The sequence below is a fragment of the Planococcus citri genome, chromosome 1 (assembly GCF_950023065.1).
Source record: "Planococcus citri chromosome 1, ihPlaCitr1.1, whole genome shotgun sequence".
Classification (NCBI taxonomy): domain Eukaryota; kingdom Metazoa; phylum Arthropoda; class Insecta; order Hemiptera; family Pseudococcidae; genus Planococcus; species Planococcus citri.
The window spans coordinates 23,140,688-23,163,233 of record NC_088677.1 but is presented as its reverse complement, the minus strand read 5'-3'; the positions used below and the strand labels follow the sequence as shown (position 1 = coordinate 23,163,233).

General features: G+C 32.0%; 1 protein-coding gene across 3 annotated transcripts; it reads right to left on the bottom strand.

The window, feature by feature from the left end:
• Positions 1-7,099: 7,099 nt before the first annotated feature.
• LOC135849929 (pyruvate kinase-like) lies at positions 7,100-16,446 on the bottom strand. 3 transcript variants are annotated; one of them, XR_010559628.1, is made up of 11 exons: positions 15,743-15,970; positions 15,574-15,673; positions 15,264-15,487; positions 14,997-15,183; positions 14,714-14,923; positions 14,455-14,636; positions 13,798-14,043; positions 9,868-10,090; positions 9,624-9,780; positions 7,487-7,589; positions 7,100-7,264 (listed from the first exon to the last, which is right to left on the bottom strand). XR_010559628.1 is itself a non-coding variant. In XM_065370585.1 (10 exons), the coding sequence occupies exons 1-10, from the start codon at positions 15,833-15,835 to the stop codon at positions 7,237-7,239; spliced, it is 1,650 nt and encodes a 549-aa protein (XP_065226657.1). In that variant the 5' UTR covers positions 15,836-15,969; the 3' UTR covers positions 7,100-7,236. The 3 variants fall into 3 exon arrangements, 2 of the variants coding, with proteins under 2 accessions (XP_065226657.1, XP_065226658.1); XM_065370585.1 differs by lacking the exon at positions 7,487-7,589 and having other exon boundaries at positions 15,743-15,969; XM_065370586.1 differs by lacking the exons at positions 7,100-7,264; positions 7,487-7,589; positions 15,743-15,970 and adding an exon at positions 16,277-16,446 and having other exon boundaries at positions 8,510-9,780.
• Between the last annotated feature and the right edge of the window lie 6,100 nt (positions 16,447-22,546).

Sequence of the window (22,546 nt, the reverse complement as noted above, 5' to 3'; positions counted from 1 at the left end):
AAACTTGCAAACAATTTTCAAAAAGAATGATTAAAAAAAGTCGTGCTTTTAGCTGAAATGTAAAAATTATGCTTTTTGATGAACATTATCGTTTTTCAGCAAAGTTCTTAGTCTCACATATTTGTCTTGTTTTTTGACAAAAATTTCCAAAAATTCTCTCATGTTCAAAAACTGTCAAAAGTTTGCAAAATTACAAAACTTTACACTTTTTTCCAAAAATTGCCAAAATCTTGTTTCTTCTCAAGAAATAGCCAAAAAGTATCATTTTTTACCAATAGATGTCAAAAAATGTTAACTTTTTGCTAAAATTCTCAAAAACTGCAAAAAAAGTGTTATTTTTAACAATAAATTGCCAAAATTTTACGTTTTGCCAAAAATTACATAACATTTCGCTTTGTAATAGAATTGCAAAAAAAAATCGCATCGCTTCTTTTTGCCAAAAATTACTTAATAATTCCCAGGATGATCTTTTTTATTTATTTTTTTTTTACCAAAATGTTGCAAATCGCTTTGTATTAGTATGTAGATGAAAATTTCCAAAAAGTCCTGTTTTTTGCTAAAATTGTAGAAGTTTTACTTTTTGAAAAAAATTCTCGCTTTTTAGCAAAATTGCAAAACTCATTTCTTTCACAAAAAATAACCAATTTTTTTTTTTTACAAGAAATTGCCAAAAAGAAAAGATATGTTTTTTTGCCAATAGTTCCCAAGAAGGTTTACTTTCTTCCAAATTTTTCAGTTTTTCTTTTTGTCAAAAATCCTCAAACAATTCTTGTTTTTTCAAAAATCGACTAAAATTTGTCGCTTTTTAACGTTTACGTTTAGGTATGTTTATGCCGCGCTCAAATGGACAGGAATGGGTATTGCTTGTATGCAGAATGCGGACAGTGAGGGGAGAAGGAAACTGAGTTGCCAGCGTTTCGTATCCACGTGCAATTGTTAGTCAGTTCAGTTTTTATTGTAATATTTGTAATCGATTTCCTGTTGCTTCTTGGATGTGTTTGCTATTCGTTCGTAATGTTCGTATCAACGATATTATTTTCTGAATCGAGTACAACATACTGATCTTGACTGTTGGACGTTACGACGAGCATTCTACCCTAAATGTGAAAATCAGATATCGATTTGTTTATGAATTTCTGATTCATTCCGGTGTTTGTGTATTTCGACTTATCTAACTACGACGTGTGTGTTTTCTGTATGCTGGAAAATATCGATACAATTTTTTTAATCTATAGAGTTCAAAATATCACCGATGGAATCCATTTCCAAGATGATCGATCAACAATCTACCGTCTCCGATTTCACCTTATTGTTCCGCAAGCAGAAGTTTTACGTCAAAATGTTGGCTTGGCTAGATTCAACAACATGCAATCTGAATCGAACAGAAGCGAAAATTCAGTCCGAACATTTGGCTCAGTATCACAAACAATTCATCTCGAATCAAGCCGAGATTTTCGCATCAGCTGTTGACACTCAGTCTTACAATTTTTCTGTTAGAATATCGCAAATAATTCAGAAAATTGTTGGCAAAATTCAAGCGAAGCTGGATGAAATTATTTCGCCGCCGGTTGAAACCGTAACACCGGTGCCACCTTCATCGTTACTTCGCAAACGGAAACGTTACATCGAAATGATCGATTCGTTGAAACCGAACGAAAATCTGACCCGAAATGAAGCTGAAGTTCAGTCTAAACATTTGGACATGTTTTACCGAAAATTCATCGCTAATGAGAGTGAAATTACTGCCTTAGTTGAAGATGGTTCGTCTCACGACGATCTAGTTGAAATTTCGAGCAATGTTCAGCAAAAAGTTCGCAAAATCCAAATAATTCTGGACGAAATCATTTCATCGAGTGAATCCGTAACGTCAGCATTATCATCGTTACTCCGTATACGGAAATATTATATTGAAATGATTGATTCTTTAGAACCGACCACCGACGATTTGAACCAAACCGAAGCTGAAGTCCAGTCCAAACATTTGGATAAGTTTTACGAAAAATTCATCTCAAATGAAAGCGAAATTACCGCATTATTGCTCGAAGAAGATCCGTCTCACGATCAAGTTGGAATTTCGCACCACGTTCAGCAAAAAGTTCGCAAAATTCAATCAAAATTGAACGAAATCATCTCACCGATTAAAACTATGAGTACAAATATTAAACCGGCGTCGACGAGTTCTTCGGTAAATGATGACGAGTATTCTTATCCAGTCAAACGTCCTCGTCTAATGGTCGATTTCCTCGACTCGCAGTTCAAAAAACAGAAATATTTGATGGAGCAAATCGAATTAATCGAATTGAAGAATGATCTCGGTGCGACGGAAGCTGAAACATTGCATAGTTATCTTTTGCAGCTTCACGAGACGTTTGTTGAAAATCAATCGAAGATCGAGACATATGTCAGCGGCCCTGCTCTCGATGAACAGTTCCGAATCTCTGGTGAAATTCTCCAGAAAGTGATGAACCTTGAAATCAAGCTAAAAGACATTTTTTCTCCGGTCATGTCGCTGTTGAAGGATATTTCGTCCAGTGGAGGTCAGCTCGAAGCGACGTGGTTTGAATAAATAAGTTGATAAATTATTACTTTGGTGTTATGTGATTAGAATAATTTGTTTGTTTGTTTTCCTCGAATTTGTAAATTTGTTCTGAAATTGTTGAATTTTTTGTTGTTACAACTGTCCTAATTTCAATTTTATTTTCTTGTTATCGTTATACTTATTGTCCTATTTTTGTGTTTTGTTGGCTGAGTGAGTGCATTATTGTTATTGAAAATATAGTTAGTTAGTTACATGGTTTAAGGTAAGAAAAAATATCAAATGAATAAATAAAATTTGATACCTATCGTATATATAATTCTGTTTAGACTTTTACCTACCTACTCGATAATCGTTGCTTAAGCCTTAAATTCGATAATAATTTAAGTTGACAGCTGAGTATCTTGAAATGAATTATCAAACTAACAATTGGTACCGTTCAAAGTTCAAACCATTCTTTGAACGATTGCCTACTTCGATGTTTGAATTTTTCAACAAAAAAAAAAACCGTTTACGTGAACTTTTTTCAGGGATTGTACTACGTTACTGTTTAAGTAATCAAGTTACTACAGTTACTAGATAATAGTAACTTTTGGTTACTTTTTTGAAATGTTGGTTACTGAAAGTTATTTTTCTGAGTTTTTTTTCACAAATTTCCTTTTTTTTTTTAAAAATTGTATCCAAAATTCTTCGAAAAAAACATTGCATTTATTTAAATGGCATCACTGCTTTTTCAGCATTACGAATTTTATATTTTCAGTTTTGATGATTTTACTTTTGAAATGTACCTACTTCGGGTTTTCTAATTTCGACAGGTAGGTATTATTATTTTTGAATTTCTCCATGGTTTTTAGATTGAAGATGTTTTTAACCTGAATTTTTGCCCAATGTTATCACCTTGAATTCTCGTGATTTTTTCATAAAAATTTTCCCTCGAGCTTGTGTGATTTTATTGCACAAATAGTCGGGATTTCTCCTTATTTTGGTTCAATGGTTTTTTTTTTGAATTTTGTGAATGTTTTTCTTCGCCGATTTGGTGAGTTTTCGTTTGAATTTCTGTTATTTCCCCTATTCTGACGGGGATGATTTTTTTTTGAATTTACGCGAGTTCTCTTCTTTCAAGTTTTTCGATGATTTTCTCGGAATTTCCATTTTTATTCTTTTTTCTAATTTTGGCAAAGTTTCTTCAGTTTTGACAGGATTTTTTAACTTTGAATTTTCACGATTCTATTTCTATAGTTTTGTTCTAAATTGTGGTCATATTTTCCCTAAATTTTGACTGCATTTTTCATTTCAACAGTTTTTTTTGGAGTTTTGTGCTTTAAAAAAACAAGTGATTTTTTTGTTCACATTTTTGTGAAATTATCATTTTTCTTCTTCAAAAATCATGATTTCCTTTAAATTTTGATATTTTTTTTCGAGAAGGGAGGGAAGCTTCTTCAAGATTTGATGAATTTGTTTTTTTTTTAATTTCACTTTTTGTGGTGGATTTTTCTGCATCTTGATATCTTTCATTCGTTGTGATCCCTCTCTCTCTCTCTTTTCCTCTTACCTTCTATTTATGAGAGAAAGTCCTCCGGATTTCCTCTCTCTTTGAACAATTTTGTTTTCCAAGTTCGAAATATTTTTCTCTGTTGAATCCTCTTCAGTTTTGCTAGAAATTTTTCGATGATTTTTCTCAAAAATTTATCGATCCATTTCGGAATTTATATCTAATTTTAACTCTCGTGAGCTCTCTGTTTTGAACTCTTAAGTACTTAATGATTTTTGCTGAACTGAATTTTTGAGAGTTTTCTATTTTCATAATTTCCGTAATTTTGTTTTGAATTTTATTGATTCGTTTTTCTGTCTAAATTTTTGTTCTCTATTTCGGAGAAACCTTTTTTCTTGAATTTTCGAGATTTTTTATGAAATGTTCTCTCAATTTAGCCCCAAATTCAAGTAATTTTTTCTGCTTAAATTTTTACAGAATTTCCTCGTTTACAGATTTTTTTGAGTTTTTGAGTTTTTTTGGACTTTGAGACTTGGTGATTTTATTTTGAATTTTTTTGAGGGTTTCTTGATTTTTTTTCAAGTTTTATTCTTTTGAATTCTCATGGATTTTATTTTTCAACTTTTCGACAATTTTCCCCGAATTTTCGTGTTTTTTTTGTGTCCAAATTTTGTAAAATTTTCGCAATTTTATCGTTAAATTTCGTGAGTTTATTTTTTCAATTCTTGCGATGTTTTTCCTTAAATTTTAGTGTCTTTTACCTTAATTTTTTCGGTGGGTTTTTTCACTTTAAATCGAATTTTCATTCTAGAATCCTCGTGATTTTTTTCAACTTTTTAAATTTTGACAAAAATCTGTTCTTTGGTTCATTTAGAATTTCACTTTGAGTTTTATTCTTAGGAGCTTATGATTTTGATTTATTAAAAGAAGATCACAAAGAGGGGTTTCAACATTATTTTTTGAGTGCCTATTTTTTTTCTCTCCAGATCTTGATCTTTGCTCTGCTTTCTGTTTTGGTCATTTTCTCTCAACTTCAATAATTTTGTCACATTTTTTCCATCTTTTTTTTGAATCGTGTGAATTTTTGACAGTTTTGATGGAGGATTTTTTTTTCTTTTTGAAGCAAGGTACACTTTTTTGTATTTGAATTTTTTAATTTATTTTCACAAATCAATTTTTTTCCAAATTTGGATTGCAATCTCCCCCCTCTCCCACCTCACATTCATGTTGATTTTAATAATTTTTCCGTTCTGAAATAATTCTTCTTATTCGTGGAATTTTTTTACAAATTATTGTTCATTGTTTCTCAACACTCGAAGCATATTATTAATGCGTTTTAAAGGTCAAAAAGATTAGCGTACTGTCAAATTTGCATAATTACTGTTTGGAGGTGCATTTTTCTTGCATTTAGTCAAAGTTCAAAACTCAGTTTGAAGTGAACAATGTAAAAATGTAAAGTTTTCAATATTTTTCATTTACTGAAACCGAGTTTAAATTCAAAAATTATCTTGAACTCTATTTTTTGGTAATTCACCTTGAGGTCATTTTTTATATGTACATCAATACGACGTATCTACGAAAAAATCGCCTTAAGGTGCTAAAGTGCTTTGGTCAAATCTCAAAAATTTACTCCTTCGAAAGTTGTATAGGCAACTTTTGTGCCGCGTCAGTGTTTCTCGCACGTAAATGATGCCAATACGCCTACCAACATTATAAAATATCAAAAATTCGCTGTGTTTGCGATTATTCGTTTCATGCTAAATGGCTTATTAAATGCAGAACCATCGATTTTGAAAAGATTTAAAAAATACTAAAATTAGTTTCAAGCCTTCGACCATTATTATTTTATGTATGTGTTTGTTGATAGATTAGTAATTTTATAAATAACTAACTAATCCACCTTAATTTTTCTTTGTTTCAGGTGAGTACAAATTTCCTTCCATAAATTATAGAATGTGAATTCGCGTATGAGAATAAGTAAGTAATTTTATAATCCTTACAAAAAAAGTTACGTAAGTCATTTCCACACCTGTGACCTTTTATTTTAATGGCAAATCAAAAAAAATTTCAAATCACGTAATTCGAAAATCAGCTGAAATAATCGTCTGTCTAGTTTGAATTGGGGTGATTTGATTTTCTGAATACGAATTTGGAAACAGTAGCTGAAATTTCTGAGTTCACAAACGATTTTGATATTTAATGAATTTTTAAGAAGCCAAACTTGAGTCAAAAATGAAAAAAAAAATCAAAATTTTACCAAATAGACCAAAAAACCTGAAATTGGGTGTGTGCCCTGTTTTCGTACTTTTCGATCCTCCAAATCAACTGGAAACGGTTTCGAACCATTTTGAGTGGTAGTTCCTGAGAACCGTAGCAGATTTTCGAAAACTGAAATTTCCGCAACATTTTACCCAATTGAGTTATTGTTGAAATGAAATCAACTTAGTACCCCATTTTCAATTTGCTGTTCAATTGTAGGTGGTTTCAGGCTGTTCTGGAGGCTTTTTGGGTATATTTTGGAAATTCCAGATTTTCTAAAAAGTGGGCAAAAAACCGTCCAAGTTTACTTTTAGTGTCATTTTTTTCCAAAATACAGGATATCTAACAGGTGGCGAAAGTAGTGAAAATGTAGTGGTTTTAAAAATGTGTAGTGAGAGTATTGAAAAAGTAATGAATTCAGTCAAAAAGGTAGTCAAGAAAAGAAAAAATTCAAATGCGCAACAAAAACCTTCAAATTATTGAAAAAATTGATCGAAATTAAGAAATCCTTTGTGTACAAATTTTTTTCCAATTTTATTTTTTGAAAATTTTCCTGTGAAAAATTTGATTTTTTAAATTTTTTGTGTGTTGGGAGAAAGGAGGGGGGGGGGGTCGCATGGAGAGTTTTCTAAAAATTTAGTTGAAAACAGGTAGTGAAAAAAGTAGTGATTTTTTCAACAAAAAAATCCGTTAGATACCATGGAAAATGACGTAGTGATTTTAGTCTACTTTTATTTACTAGCTCTTATATCTTTTGAATTTAAAATCTGGATCAAAAAATCGATTAAGTAAAAATTAATGGCAAAAAAATGTAATATCTTCGACGAATAATTTTATTCTCTTCTTTTTATACAATCTTTCTGGTACAGAAACAAAATTTATACAAATTACGAGCAAGAAATCCAATAACTTCCGAATAGGTACATCATTTTAAAATTCCTCAATATCTTCAATGCGTTAAGATCTGATCAGCCAATCTGTAATGATAAACTTCAATTAGGTACACATTTATGTAATCATAAATTAATTAAAACTAGAATAAAAATAAATTTAGTAGGTAAGTAGATATTAATGAAAATGATTTTGAATGCCCACGAACACAAATAAGACACACAAAAATGTACCTATGTACCTTTATTAGCCTACATTTTCACCAATGATTTTAAATTTTCAGGTAGTAGCAATAAAATCAACTATACCTTGAAACCGTTTAATAAGTTAAGTTTTTCGATGCGATTTCCGATTCCATTATGAACTTATGTATTCATTCAGTCTGTAATTAGTCACACCTGAGCCTGAGGCCTATCATGGAATGAAAAAATTGGTCAATAAGTGTTACATTTTTCAATATTACGATTAGGTAAAGGTAAAATCAATTTGGGGTGATGATGAATCAAAAATGAACTTGGAAAAAATGATAATATTTTCGCTTCAGCTACCTTCTCTATTTTCGCCATAATTATGAAGCGTGATAATGAAAGATATGAAAATTGAAAGGAAAATGAATACCCCAAATGAATTAAATTTCCATTAAATTAAATTAATTTTAGCATCAAGCTGTAATTTATCGAATTGCAGATGTACTATTTTAAAAAGGAAATAAACTATAAAGATGAATTCTCGCTGAAAAAGTTTTTCGGTGTGTCGGTGATGATATCATATTAATTTCCATAATATGAAGACGAATGACAGATATGTTTTAAAGTATGAATGTACACGTTTGCGTAGGTTTGATCAAGAATCATTCCTGTTAAGGACTCATTTTCAAATTTTGAATATTTTTTTTATCTCAATATTAATTCTCTAGCTCTCTGTCTCTACCACCCACAACCACAATTTCAACTCATTTACTACATACATTGAAGCCCCAACACCAATTTTAGAGCACTAAAACAACACAAAAAAGTCACAACATCAAGATAATTACTTCGTAGTGATGTCTTACTCGTAAATTGTCAATTCGAGAGAAATCATCGTCTCAGTGAAAATCTTTAGATCACGGATCTTGCACAAGCAGCGTCTCGTATCGAATAATGTGTCTCCATTTAATTAAATTATCACATAACATAATCGATAATTAGAATTATTTTACCACAATGCTACTACATGTTAATCCCATTAAGATGATATTAAGATATACCAACACTACATTTGCATTGAAAACACCTTCCATCGCTTGCACAATAATAATAATGCAACCCACTTTCAATAAAAATTCTCTATTCTTGTCAAAATTATATTTCATCAACTTACAACACACATACACACCAATAATAGTCGTGCCAAGCTTATCTTAAAAAGGAACTACGTTCGTAAATAAAAAAGGAATTACTCAATAATCACAAGGTTTATGTTTTTCGTCCCGAAGGGTTAACTTAATCAGGAATTTACTTCGTAACGGAATTATACTGATTTTATTTCATTATACTCTGCAGTTAATCGTTTCGTTCAAAGAAAAATTTTTTTCCAAGAGAGAAAATTTTCAACGCTACCACATTCACATACAACTTAACGCCTAATTTACAAACACAACGTTGGTTAAATCAGACTTTTTTCAAACCAAAACCGAACACCGTGTTAGCACACAAATCACCGTAAAACGAGGAATGTCAAATAAATCACAAAAGACAATCAACTTTTATCACTATGACGGATTACGAATATGGTTATGTAAAAAACAAAAATAGCAACGTAGATTTTGACTAGATTTTAATAAAATATTTGGGTTTTTTTCGCCGAGTATCTCACTGCGTAGGAAGGTATTGTATTATTGAATGCGAATATAATATCAGGGAATAAAAAAAGATAAGCTGTTGTTAGTGTTATTGTCGAAAATCCCTCAAAAATTGTTAGTAGATCCCACAAGCACTTAAAATTAAGAAAAAAAATCGGCTTGAATGTTTATTACAGTAACGTACTACGTATTTATATTCGTAAATTGATCTGATATTCGTATTTTCGAAGGAAAAAAAAAAGGTACGTAGATAAAGTAATACCCGAACTAAAAATAATAAAATTAACGTAGTCATTTTCAACGACTTAAAAAATAAATGATATAATTTTGAATGATGTATTAAAGCATTAAAAAAATGTATAGATAAAATACTAATTGGAAAAAATACTTTTCAACGAAATTCATTCGGCGCTGGGCGCCAATACAGAGTTTTAAATTTATCGAATACTTTTCAAATACTGTCAAAAGAAACAAACAAAAAAAAAGAGAAAAAAAACAAAAAAGATATCTTTGACCACGAGCCCATTTTGCAAGCGACAACAATATAGAAAAAACACCATCGTATTATTCCCGTTTACATATCAGCTTTATCTCCTACGTACACTACGCGCATTGTGTTGGTAAATCCTGATCCTTGGCGCCATCCGGTGACCACAACGATCGGGTCTTTGGCTTTAATGAAACCTCGGCAGGTACCGAATTGAATACCGTATTGTACTCGGCAATCAACATCCTTCAACCAGTCGGCTTGTTGAGAAGCTGTAAATCATATGTACTTGGAATTAAGAAACCGTCTTCTAGATGAGTGATTAAAAAGTACATATGTACTCGAGTATTAACTCGTACCTTCGTAGTATAATGGAAGGATAGCCCGATGCAAATGGCTTTGCCGAGCTACTTGCTGGTACCTTGTAACTGCGATGATGGGACAGCTCGGTCTGTATTTCGAGATCAGATGAGCCGATCTGCCGGATGTGGTGATCACAATGATGGCGGCAGCGTTGCATTTGTGAGCCGCTTCGACAGCTGCGATGGCTACAGATTGAGTAGCGTCGGTAGGTGTTTCAACCTGTGAAAATGAATCGACCATTAATTGAATCGATGGGTGCAGAAAGCGACCAAGTCACATTTTTGGAAATTTTATTTTTCACGGATATTCAATTAATAACGACATAAAGTACGTGGAGGGATTGTATTCACATTTTTCTTTCAAAAAGTAACTTTAGTAACCAAAAAAACCAGAAAAAGTAACCCCAAAAAAAAGTTTATGCAAAAAAAAAAAAACTAAAAAAGTGGCAACCAAAAAACGTCAATGCATACAAAACATTACATTTTATTTAGATTTCAAAGGAAAACAAATCGTAACAAAAATTTCGATAGCAGTTTTTTTCAAAAAACACTGAATAAAAACATCAAAATTCGAATAAAAACCATTTTTGAAAAAAAAAAAAAACTAGCAACAGCTCAAAACAGATAATTATCAACATTTCGAAAGTAAACTACTCGTAGATCAAAATGCGAAAAGAAAGCATGAAAAAAATATCGGATTCCGGAAACATAATCGAAAAATGTGTCGAACTACTGAAAAAATGGCAAAATTGAAAGAAAAGGGGGAAGTCTACCGAAACAGAGAGGAACGAAATTGAATCTTTTATTCGAAATCATTTCAAAAAATCAAACACTAAAATACCAATTGTAAAATAGCAGAAATGTTGACATGAGCGAGGATTTATGATGGAAAAAAAATTATTCGGAGGCTGAGAAATAATAAAAAAAAATTTGTAAAAAAATTCATAAATGAAAAGAATTATTTTAGAACGGGAAACTTATTAAAATCAACAGGAAAGGAAGGGGGAGGAGGGAGATTGCAATCCAAATTTGGAAAATATGTGATTTGTGAAAATCATTTAAAAAAATTGAATACAAAAAAATTACCTTGCTTCAAAAAGAGGAGAAAATCCTCCATCAAAATTGTCAAAAATTGACATGATCAAAAAAAAAATGGAAAAAAGTTGAGAAAATTATTGAAATCGAGAGAAAATGACCAAAACAGGAAGCAGAACAAAGATAAAGATCTGTAGAGTAAAAAAATAGTCAAAAAATAATGTTGAAGAACCTCTTCCTGATCTTCTTTTAATAAATCAAAATCGTAAGTCCCTAAGAATAAAACTCGAGAGCGAAATTCTAAATGAACCAAAAAACAGAGTTTTGTCAAAATTTGAAAAGTTGAAAAAAAACACGAAGATCCAGAATAAAAATTCAATTAAAAGTAGAAAAACTCCACCGAAAAAATCAAGTTAAAAAGCACTAAAATTCAAGAAAAAACGTCGCAAGAATTGAAAAAAAACTCACGAAATTTAACGATAAAATTGCGAAAACTTCTAAAAAAAAACAGGAAAATTCAAGGAAAATCGTCGAAAAGTTGGAAAATAAAATCTATCAAGAAATCCTCAAGAAAATCTAAAATGAGCCATCTAGTCTCAAAGTCCAAAAAAACTCAAAAAATTCTGTAAACGGGGTAATTTTGCGAAAATTTAAGCATGAAAAAATCAATAAAATTTGGGCTAACAGGAAAGGGGAGGGAGAGGGGGGAGATTGCAATTCAAATTTGGGAAAAAAATTGGTTTGTGAAAATCATTTTAAAAAATTGTCAAAAATTGACATGATTCAAAAAAAAAAATGGAAAAAAGTTGAGAAAATTATTGAAATTGAGAGAAAATGAACAAAACAGGAAGCAAAGCAAAGATCATGATCTGGAGAGAAAAAAAATAGTCAAAAAATAATGTTAAAAAACCTCTTCGTGATCTTCTTTTGATAAATCAAAATCACAAGTCCCTAAGATTAAAACTCAAGAGCAAAATTCAAAACGAACCAAAAAACCGAGTTTTGTCAAAATTAAAAAGGTTGCAAAAAACCACGAGGATGCAAGAATTGGAAAAAACTCACGAAATTCAACGATAAAATTGCGAAAACTTCACAAAAATTTGGACACAGAAAAAAATACGAAAATTCGGGGAAAATTGTCGAAAAGTTGGAAAATAAAATATACGAGAATTCAAAAGAATAAAACTTGAAAAAAAATCAAGAAACCCTCAAAAAAATTCAAAATAAAACTATCAAGTCTCAAAGTCCAAAAAAACTCTCAAAAACTCAAAAAAATCTGTAAACGAGGAAATTCTGCAAAAATTTAAGCAGAAAAAATTACTTGAATTTGGGGCTAAATTGAGAGAACATTTCATAAAAAATCTCGAAAATTCAAGAAAAAAGGTTTCTCCAAAATTGAGAACAAAAATTTAGACAGAAAAACGAATCAATAAAATTCAAAACGAAATTATGGAAATTATGAAAATAGAAAACTCTCGAAAATTCAGTTCAGCAAAAATCATTAAGAGTTCAAAACAGAGAACTCACGAGAGTTAAAATTAGATATAAATTCCGAAATGAATCGATAAATTTTTGAGAAAAATCATCGAAAAATTTCTAGCAAAACTGAAGAGGATTCGACACAAAAAATAATTCGAACTTGAAAAAAAAAATGTTCAAAGAGAGAGGAAATCCGGAGGAAAAGAGAGAGAGGGATCAACGAATGAAAGGTATCAAGATGCAGGAAAATCCACCACAAAAGGTGAAAATAAAAAAAAAATAACGTCATCAAATCTTGAAGAGGGTTCCCTCCCTTCTCGAAAAAAAAGATCAAAATTTAAAGGAAATCGTGGTTTTTGGAAGAGAAAAACTCATAATTCCACAAAAATGTGAACAAAAACATCTTTTGTTTTTTTAAAGCACGAAATTCAAAAAAAAACTGTTGAAATGAAAAAAATGCAGTCAAAATTTAGGGGAAAAATGACCACAATTTAGAACAAAACTATAGAATTGTGAAAATTCAAAGTTAAAAAAGTCTGTCAAAACTGAAGAAACTTTGCCAAAATTTGAAAAAAGAAAAAAAAAATGGAAATTCCAAAAAAATCATCGAAAAACTTGAAAAAAGAAAACTCGTGAAAATTCAAAAAAATCATACCTGTAAGGAAAAATCTACAAAAATTCCAAAGAAAACTCACCAAATCGGCGAAGAAAAAAAATCACAAAATTCAAAAAAAGCCATCGAACCAAAATAAGGAGAAATTCCGACTATTTGAGCAATAAAATCACACAAGCTCGAGGCAAAATTTTTATGAAAAAATCACGAGAATTCAAGGTGTTGAAATTGAGCGAAAATTCAGGCTAAAAACAGCATCAAAATTCAGGGCAAAATCATAAAAAAATTATATTGGAAAAAAATCACCATCAAAATTTAAGATGTAAAAATCAATCAAAACATGAGAAAATCCACTAAAAACCAACGAGAAATTCAAAAATAATAATACCTGTCGAAATTAGAAAACCTCTAAGTACATTTCAAAAGAAAAATCATGAAAACTGAAAAAATAAAATTTGTCACGCTGAAAAAGCAGTGATGCCATTTAAATAAAAGCAATGTTGGTTTTTTTTTCGTAGAATGTTGGTTAACATTTTGAGAAAAAAAAGGAAATTTGTGAAAAAACTTGGAAAAAGTAACTTTTAGTGACCAATAGTAACTTTAGTAACTTGAAGTAACCGAGCACAATCCCTGTACGTGTTCTAGTACGAAATTACTCATTATTCTTGAGACTTGGAAGCAAATTAAATGGAAAAGGGGTGAAAATGACAAAAATTCAATCAATCAAAAAAAGTCTCAAGAGATATAAAATGAATCCGAGGTACTGGTGGTCAAGTTTGACAAGTCATCTGTCAACTTACTTTACTGCACAGCTCGTTGAATAACTGATTATGCCAAATAGCAGCTTCGGCTTCTTTGCAAATATTAGCCATAGTTTGCACACACTGAATTGGATATTCTCCTTTAGCCGTTTCTCCGGATAACATGACGCAGTCAGCGCCATCCAAAATCGCGTTCGCAACGTCAGAAGATTCGGCTCTCGTAGCTCTCGGCTTCTTCACCATGGATTCCAACATTTGCGTAGCGCAAATTACCGGTTTACCAGCCTAAATTTTTCGATAAAATTAATTATAATATCATTTATATTACGTAAAGGTCAACGATGTACGATGTACTATTCCGAGAAGAATTTCATTAAAATGATTACTCGAGCCCCTCGTATCCACACACACGCGTAATATTAGCACATAATTTAATGAAGCATTTAACCGTAGACTAATTTCGTTCTCTTATCTGAGATATTAATACGTCGAGTCTCAGGTCTGTACAAAACAGATAAACAAAATTATACCATTACACGTAATACTCTCCACTCGAGATAAAATACCAGCCAACTAGACTCTACAGATGAAGCTTTTACGAAACCGAAAATGACAGTTTTTTTCGAGAACCACTTGAAAGAAAACTTTGCTCGGAATGCATACAATCGTGACACGAAACTAATCCTGCGAGCTTACTCTGTTGCATTTGGCGATAATGGATTTCTGAGCAAGGAATACTTTTTCGGGCGGAATTTCGATACCCATATCTCCTCGAGCCACCATAATACCATCGGAAGCTTCGATAATAGAGTCGATATTCTTGATACCTTGATGGTTTTCGATTTTTGGAATAATTTTAATTTTTTTACCATCTTCACCTATAGAAAGAAACGGATCACCGCGTTAAAAAAAGAACTCATCGGCGTAGTAAAACGAAACGATGGATTAAAATTACCTAGAATTTTTCTAATTGCTTCGACACCGGCAGCATCGCGAATAAATGAAGCGAAAACCATATCAACGCCTTGTTCAACGCCGAATCTCAAATCTTTGGTATCTTTTTCCGATACGGCAGGTAAATCGACAGGTACGCCGGGTAAATTGATACCTTTACGGCTTCCCAACATACCACCATTTTCAATGGTGCATTTCAAATAATCAGCACCTAGAATTAGATACATCGCTTCAGTGATCTAGTTTTATATAAGAAATTAAAACTTAACGCTTTCTCTTCTTACCGACTTCTTCTACAATAAGAGACATTAAACCGTCATCGACGAATACTCGATTTCCTTTCTTGATAACATTGACAATATTAACGTAATCTACGTAGACTTTATCTACGTTGCCTTTTTCGTAATAATTTTTATCGGTTGTCAGTACGATGGAATTTCCTTTTTTCAATTCGATTTCAGCGCTTGCTCCCTATAAGCAGAAGGTCGCGAATTATTAAACACGATAAATTATATACGTATTCGCCCAAGAGTTCGTCTCATCATACTTACACCTTCTAGAAGTCCGGTACGAATTTCAGGTCCTTTCGTATCCAAAGCAATACCCAAAGAGCAAGGTATACCGATTTTTTTACCATAATTGACAGCAGCTTGTCGGACATTGGCGATCGTTCCAGCGTGATATTCGTACGAACCGTGAGAGAAATTCAAACGAGCTATGTTCATTCCGGCATCGATCATATCTTCTAATTTCTCAACAGCTTGAGAAGCAGGTCCTGTATAAAAAAAAACGTGTAATTAGTGGTGATCTGTTCGTACTGTTCGTACATCGAAAAACAATAATGATCTGCAGGATACGTACCAATCGTGCAAATGATACCAGACAGACGTACAAATGAGGTTTTGGAATCGATATCCAAAGCGCACATGTGGTCGAGATGAGATGTATACACTGCCATTGCCTGAAATTACCAGATAACACATTACAATACAGAAGTAACCGGTGATAAAATAAATCTAATCGATGGTACCTTAGTCATTGAGAACATGTTTACGCTACTTTTTAACACAGAAGCGTATCTAACAGTAACAGAATGTGATTGTGATCCGATAATCACAGACATTGATACGTATAGGTATCGATTTTATAAACAAAACAAATTTCAAAAACTATTCTTCTTCGATCATCTTCTCACAATGACATTTGATTTAAAATAGAAATTTTGGATCAAAGCCAGTCCCGAGCACCTTTGATTATGTGCTGAACCGAAAGGAAAACAGCGACTAATACGCATTTTTATCAAGCTAATGGCTTGGTCTAGAAAAGGAAAACTAATTCTAGGTTTCATTAGATTAATTAATTTTCGATGACCAATAACAAGATAAAAATTCAGCTTCCGTCGTGCATTAGTATGAGATAATTTGGAAAATCTGTTACAAGTCGCAAATAGTACACGATAAATTCTAATTTATTTAATCGATCGAAGATAGCACGAGGATGAAACCGATAGAAACATGTGAAACATGATAAAAACTACTTGGTGGAAATTAACTAGTATACTTACGATGTTCACGTTTGAGAATTCTTCGGTACTAGGAGACGACAACAATTAAGATCTGCGACTGACAAAATGTGACTATTTAATACGGAAATTCGTCTAAAATATGTTTCTGTCTTCGAATAAATAATTCAATGTGACATTCAATACTTCAGAACGACTTTGGGTTTGTTTTTTTTTTATCTAAAAAATAACCCTTTCGTCCCCCCGGCCCAGAGGTGTAACGATTATAATCGATGCTGCATCGATCATTTCGTCCCAAAATAATCGGACTAATCAGTGTTGGCGTCCCGTAACAGTAACTGTAACGAAAAACGAAAATAACGAAATTTTTTCGTTACAGGTAACGGAACTGTAACGAAAACGTTATTTTGATCATGTGATGTTGTGTAACTGAAACGTAACGTAACGATATTTTTCTTGATGTAACGTAACGAAAAACGAAAAAATTCTGTTACCTTTTTTGTTATTTTTTTAGTTACAATATTTTCAAGTTGAGTCAAAAAATGAGATTTTTTACCTTCCAAGCTTGACTTTTTCAAAAATTCCCTTTTTAATAAACGTAATTGTATCATGATTATATCTGTAACGAAAAAATGTAACGGTATTTTTTTCGTTACACTGGTATTTAAACCTTTTGGTTCCGTTATTTTAGCCATTTCTGTTACAATTTTTCGTTACAAATGCATTTTTCTTTGAAAATATCATCAATTCTACGTTGAAAAAACGTTTCTGTAACGAAGAAATCGTAACGGAAATAACGAAAATAACGTAACGAAAAAGTTCAAGTACCGGTGTAACGAAAAATACCGTTACAGCATTTTTTTCGTTACAAGTACTGTAACGAAAAAACGTAACGAAAAAAATGCTAATTTTGTAACGTAACGAAATAACGGAACGAAAAAAAATATCGTTACGCACAACACTGGGACTAATCGGAGGATAATCGATTAATCGGCGATTATTCGGCCAAAAAAATTTGCGGTTCCATGATTGGTTGGAATTGAGTGACGTCAGTCATCGCCATAAATGTTTTCTGAACCATTATCTGAACAATTTTCATTTTCATTTTTTTACTCAAAAAGTAATTGTAATGAAAGGATTGAAGAGAAAATGAAAATATGAAACATCAAATAAAAAATTAAAACCAAAAGGAAGACATAAAATCAAGATTTGGATTAATTTAAAAAAATTACCCAAAGGTCCGATTAATCGGCGATTAATCGATTACGGCCGATTATTAATAATCGGCGATTATTAATCGGAGATAATCGATTATAATCGTAATCGTTACACCTCTGCCCCGGCCCCCGCGGCAATTGAATTGACGTAATCACCGGTATTCAGTGCTGCCACCTGAGCATTTTTTTTGAATCACGTGGATTGCCGAACAATGCCTCGATTTATTTTGCATTCGACAAGACAAAAATTGAGGAGGTTGGTTACAAAGTTAGACAAACGCCACTTCTACAAAAATCGAGTTAGATATTGATTCTTATAGGATTTTTAACGCTCTTTTCATTGCCGAGGTCTGTTATTTTCAATATAGTACGTAAAAGGGTAAAAAATGCGCTCAAAGTTTTGCCTTAGTTTCAAACACAGACATGTGCAAATTGTCTTAGTTTCAAAAACAGACATATCCAGGATATGTCTGTTTTTGAAACTAAGTTGATAGGATATGTCTCATTTTGAAACTAAGATAATGTTCACATGTCCGTGTTTGAAACTAAGGCGCAACTTTGATCGCGTTTTTTGACCTTTTATGTACTATTTCGAAACTAAGGGACCTCAGAAATGGAAAGAGGGTTAAAAATCCTATACGTATCAAAACCTAACTGATCTAGACAGATTCACTTTCAAATTATCTTCATCTTAGTTTCAAAATCAGACAAGTGCATTTTCAGGTTCTTTTTATTAGTGGTGGGGGGTGACGGTGGAAGGATATTTTTTGTTTTTTGTTACTGAGTATCATCACTACAATTTGTCAAATATCCCCCACCTTTACAATGCTGTATATTTTTGCAACAAAAAACATCGATTTTCTCAAAATCAACCCTGTGGCGTTTGTCTAACTTTGTCACCAAGCTCCTCAATTTGAAAAATTATGATTTAATATTTAATTTTATAGAGATGATAAATTTCAGGAAATTTATTTTTTGGAAACTTTCAGAAACTTTCGGAAACTTTCCGGAAACTTTCTGGAAATTTATTTTTCTTCAATGAATGAGGCACCCCATACCTGTTTTCAACAAATGCCAGTTTTAAAATGTTATTGGTCAACTACAAACTGATGAATTTCCAATAATTCTGTTTTTTTCAGTTATTCTCGTATTTTCTGCAATAAAATGTCATTTGGGTGGTGTTTTATGAATTAAAAAAGGTGACCAAGTTGAAGAATTCAATGATTACCTCATAAAAAATGAAAAACTGCACCAGAAAAATTCTAAAAGAAAAAAAATGCAGGGATGTGAACCAAAATTTTCAACTGTAACTGGAACTGGAATGAACCAGAACATTTTCAGGGAAATAATTTTCAATTTTTTATCCAATTAGGTATCTTTTACTGAAATCAAAACAAAAATTGGAATTGAGACAAATATTGCCATTTTCTCTCATTAGTCATTGGTCATTGAACAATTTTTTTTATTTAAAAAAATTGATTCTTGAATCATTGACAATGCATATCTTGAACTTCTTGAAGGAGACAACTAATTAAGTATAGGTATTTGTTTCTGAAAAAATGTGCAGTATTTTTTAAAATTTCAAGAAAATGTCTCAAAATGGTTCATCCGCAGGTTTGTTATTGTTACACCTGTTGAAAAAATGATACCAAGTCGTGTATATACGCGTATTTTGAAAATTTCATTCAAAAAATTTTTTTAAAAAAACCAAGAAAAACATATTTTATTGTTTCAAATCATCAAATGTCATAATCTAATGGTGTTTGTTTACTGTTTACAAGCATTTCCTTATTATGAATGAAAATTCTGAACTCTGGTGAGTGTTTTGGTGAAAATTTATAAATTTCATAAATTTCCATGAAAATGGAAATTTAAAAATTTGAAAGTTTCCGGAAAATTTCCTGAAAAATTTCAAGAAAGTTTCCGTTGAAAGTTTCCTCTCATCTCTATAATTTTATGATGATGATTTTCAATTTTTCATTCAAAAAAAAGATTGAATATTGAATAATATAATTCAATTCATTCATCGCTGAAAATTTGATTTAAAAATGGCGACTAATTTGATAGCTGATTGGTTCAGGTTATTTAATTATGTATTCCATTACAATTTATTGCGTTTCTTTACTGAAGTAGGTAAGTACTTCAGATAAGTATGGGTTAACTTTATTCCCTGCTAGCAGCAAAAGTGTTACTATCTTATCATCCATCAATAATTTAGATTTCACGAATAATTGAATAAATCAACGTTTCTCATTATCTAAATTATTTGTAGCCCCTAGTCGGCTAGTCGAAGCCTACTTTTGAAACAATAAATTAATAGCATAATACCAATATACCCTCACTCCCTCAGTCAAATGCATTCATTTTCTCTTCACGTTCTAAATTCATTGTGTAGAACTAGATAATTAGAAAAGGTGGTTATTTTTTTGTTGCAATTATAAAGATTTTAAAAATCACGTTTTTTCGTTCCTAATCTCTTGTTTGCTGTGCTGAACGATGTAAGTTGATGATTTTTTCTTCAATTGGGTACTTCGTGTTGTTGAAAGTTTGTCCAAAACAGGAATTTTTTGTTCAATCAGTGATCATAGTAGGCTTCCTTCAGTGTGTTTTTCTTTTTTTCTCTCAACGTTTTGAATAATTCGTTTTTCTTTTGAATATCTTTTTTATTTTTTGCAAATTATCATTCGTCAAATCTCCAGCTAAATCAGGGTATCTAACCTAACAGGTACCTAGTGAAAGTAGTGATTTTGAGGTAGTAGAAGTAGTGAAAAAGTAGCGAATTTAATCGAAAAAGTAGAGAAAAAAATGAAAAAATTCACCAATTCGTTCATTTTGTAATTGTTTTGTTTTTTTAAAATAGATATATAATTTTGATTGAAATAAAAAAATACTTCAAATACAAATTTTCTTCGAATTTCATTTTTTTTGAAAATTTTCCTGTGAATTTTTTTTGACATCGTTACGTAATTTTTGTGCTTGTGTGTGTGTGTGTGTGTGTGCGTGCAAGATGGGAGGGGTTCAAGTGGAGAGCTTTCGGAAAATTTAGTTGAAAAAAGTGGTGATTTACTGATTTTTTCTAAAAAAAAAAATCCGTTACTAAATACAATAATCGACTTCTGGAAATTTTCAATTACTGAGGGTAGGGGGGGGGACAATTTGACAAATTTTATGACACTTTCTGCAGATTTGACAAATTATCATTCAATTTTGAGAATTTCCTATTAATGCTTGGTATTTCTCAATAATCTAACCTAACCAAGCACTTCAGCGCAGTCAATGCAAAATTTCCAACCCAAATAGTCGGGGAGCTCGCTTAAGGATCTATTGCACCCCCTCCGCCCGATCCTCCGGGACAGCTTTTTTTTTAAAGGGGGAGTCTTGTGGAACATTTCTAGCCCTTGTACTCAAAAAAAAGTGGCCCTACTTACAAAATGGCGGCCATTTTGATTGACAAGTAAGCCGAAGTCGCAAATTTTGCATTCCAACGTAGGACTTGCTCAACATTTTTCAAACACGTACAGGGGTAGATTGAAATATCAGGCAAAAATTTATCACCGGTCAAAATTTTAAGTGAGAAAGACGTGCGTTTTTCGATTTTTGGTGAATTTTTGAAAATCAAATTTATGCCAAAAAAAATGAGGGAAAAAATCAAAATTTTACCAAATTGACCAAGAAAGCTGAAATTTGGGATATACCCTATTTTCGACACACCCAATCGATTGGAAACTGTTTCTATCCGTGTTGAGCAGTTCTGGCGCCTACAGCAGATTTTTGAAACATGAAATTCCCACAAAATTTCATCAAATGGAGTTGGAAAGCCAAAATTTATTCCGCAAACTAATTTCAATACGCTACGAAGTCAACTGAAGGGGAATTTCAAGTCGTTTTGGAGCCTCCAGCGATTTTTTGAAAATTACTGGAGCCTCCAGTAGATTTTTGAAACTTGAAATATCCCCAAAATTTCATCAAATGGGGATAGAAAGTCAAAATTTATTCTGCAAACTAATTTCAATTCGCTACGACTACGAAGTCGACTGCTAGTGAATTTCAAGTCGTTTTGGAGCCTCCAGCGACTATTTGAAAGGTCGTACGGCGCTTTTTGGAAAATTTAAATTTCCAAAAAGTAGCTGGAAGTTTCAAAACCATTAGAAACCACCATGTAGTCGACTTCAAATCGTATTGAAATTAGTTTGCGAAGTAAATTTCAGCTTGCCAACTCCATTTTGGTTGAATATTGCGGGAATATCAAGTTTCAAAAATCTACTAGAGGCTTCAGTAATTTTCAAAAACTCGGTGCAGGCTCCAAAATGACTTCAATCAACCTGATGTCGTCTTTAGAGGGTGTTAAAATTGGAGTTTAGAGTAAATATCAGCTTTCCATCGCCATTTGATGAAACTTTGTGAATATTTGAAATTTCAGAAATCTGCTGGAGGCTCCAGTAATTTTCAAAAACTCGCTGGAGACTCCAAAATGACTTCAATCAACCTGAAGTCATCTTCAGAGGATGTTAAAATTGGAGTGTAGAGTAAATATCAGCTTTCCATCGCCATTTGATGAAATTTTGTGAAAATTTAAAGTTCCAGAAATCTGCTGGAGGCTCCAGTAATTTTCAAAAAGTCGCTGGAGGCTCCAAAACAACTTGAAATCCCCCTTCAGTTGACTTTGTAGCGTATGGAAATTAGTTTGCAGAGTAAATTTCGACTATCCAACTCCATTTTGATAAAATGTTGTGGGAATTTCGAGTTCCAAAAATCTGCTGGAGGCTCCAGAACTGCTCAAAACGGTTTGAAACAGTTTCCAATCGATTTGGCATGTCGAAAATAGGGGTTATCCCAAATTTCTGCTTTTTTGGTCAATTTGGTAAAATTTTGATTTTTTTCTCATTTTTGGCCTGAATTTGATTTTTAAAAATTCACCAAAAATCGAAAAACGCACTTTAGCATTTGAAATTTTGACAGGTGATAAATGTTTGCCTGATCTTTTGATCTACCCTTGCACGGTTTTGAAAAATTTTGTGCAAGTCCTATACTTAGTTGGAACGCAAAATATGCGATTTAGGCAGACCTGTCAATTAAAATGGCCGCCGTTTTGTAA